The sequence below is a fragment of the Solanum tuberosum genome, unplaced genomic scaffold (genome assembly GCF_000226075.1).
Source record: "Solanum tuberosum cultivar DM 1-3 516 R44 unplaced genomic scaffold, SolTub_3.0 scf00039, whole genome shotgun sequence".
NCBI lineage: Eukaryota > Viridiplantae > Streptophyta > Magnoliopsida > Solanales > Solanaceae > Solanum > Solanum tuberosum.
Genome location: NW_006238968.1, coordinates 2,007,582 through 2,009,333, shown reverse-complemented (window position 1 = coordinate 2,009,333; position 1,752 = coordinate 2,007,582). Strand labels below are relative to the sequence as shown.

At 33.8% G+C, this 1,752-nt stretch overlaps 1 protein-coding gene across 1 annotated transcript; it reads left to right on the top strand.

Moving 5' to 3' along the window:
- Positions 1–43: 43 nt before the first annotated feature.
- LOC107059855 (uncharacterized) lies at positions 44–1,552 on the top strand. Its single transcript, XM_015306899.1, has 3 exons — positions 44–230; positions 353–671; positions 748–1,552. Exons 1-3 carry the CDS (start codon positions 44–46, stop codon positions 1,550–1,552), a joined length of 1,311 nt encoding a protein of 436 aa, XP_015162385.1.
- The last annotated feature ends 200 nt before the right edge of the window (positions 1,553–1,752 follow it).

Sequence of the window (1,752 nt, the reverse complement as noted above, 5' to 3'; positions counted from 1 at the left end):
TTTATTGGTTGATGAATCTAGAGACGTGTCAGGCAAAGAGAAAATGGCTATTTGTCTAAGATATGTTGACAAAATGGGGTTTGTGATGGAGGCATTTATTGGACTTGTTCACATTAAAGATACTAGTGCTTTATCTCTAAAGAAAGCAATTGTAGATGTACTTGCTCACCATTCTTTGACTTTATCTAATGTACGTGGGCAATGTTACGATGGGGCAAGTAATATGCAAGGTGAGCTAAGTGGTCTTAAAACGTTGATTAAACAAGAAAGTAGATCGGCTCATTCTGTTCATTGTTTTGCTCATCAACTTCAATTGACTCTTGTTGCGGTTTCTAAAAAGTGTGTTCAATAGGTGAACTGGTATTATTAATTTCAAATATTTTGAATGTGTTGGGAGCTTCTTTTAAACGTGTGGATAATTTTCGAGAATCTAAAAAAAAACATCTCCAAATGGCATTGGATATGGGTGAACTAGAAACGGGTAGAGGGTTGAATCAAGAACTTGGTCTTGTTAAAGTCGGTGATACTCGTTGGGGATCTCACTACAAGTCATTTGGAAACTTTATTAGTAGCTTTGACTCTATTGTTGATGTACTTGGTACTCTTGTTGAAAATGCAAGTACTTTGGAAGAAAGAGCAAGAGCATCGGGATTTCTCAGAAGTTGTCAAATGTTTGAGACTATTTTCTTGTTGCATTTGATGACAAATGTTTTAGGAATCACAAATGATCTTAATGTTTCATTACAGAAAAAAGGAGCAAGACATTGCAAATGCCATGATTCTTGTAAAGGTAGCAAAGAGAAGGTTGCAAGCTTTAAGAGATAATGAATGGGATCCTCTCTTAAAAAAATATATTGGATGGGATTCACTTAAAGAAATGGTAGAAGCATTTTGTATCAAGCATGGCATTTCATTACCCAATTTTGATGATCCATATGCTAATTCTGGGAGATCACGACGTAAAGTAGTTATTTGTACTACTTTGCATCATTATCGTGTGGATGTGTTTTATAAAATCATTGATTGGCAACTACAAGAACTTAATGATCGTTTCAATGAGGTGACAAGTGATTTGCTTAATGGAGTATCTTGCTTGAATCCAATTGATTCATTTTCTAGTTTTGACATAAAGAAGATAATGAGAATGGCTGAATTATATCCTGATGATTTTGATGGGTCCAACATGAGAGCTCTTGAGAATCAACTTGTTAATTACATTATTGATGTTCGTGATATTGATGAAAGGTTCTCCAATTTAGGTGGACTTGGAGAACTTTCAAGAAAGTTGGTTGAGACAAAGAAGCATTTAACATATTCTCTCGTATTTCTTTTAGTGAAGTTTGCTTTGCTCCTACCTGTTGCCACTGCTACAGTTGAAAGAGCTTTTTCGGCAATGAAGATTATCAAGAATGACTTGCGAAATCGAATGGATGATGAATTCTTAGATGGTTGCATAGTTCCTTATGTAGAGAAAAAAGTATTTAAAGATGTTTCTAATGAGTGTATTATGAAAACATTTCAAGAGATGAAGTGTCGTCGAGTGCAATTGTAGTTACCACTTTATAATTTACATATTTTGGTGTATATGAAACTATCCGTCAATATATTTGTCCTACTTCATCTTCCTTAGTTTATTCATTGATATTTTGTAAGTTTCTGTTTTAAGAATTTTCATTTTGGATAGTTGGTTAATTTGATATTGAGGTATGACTATTTTGAAGCCAATCTTTATAATCTGACTAGCAAGGTTTA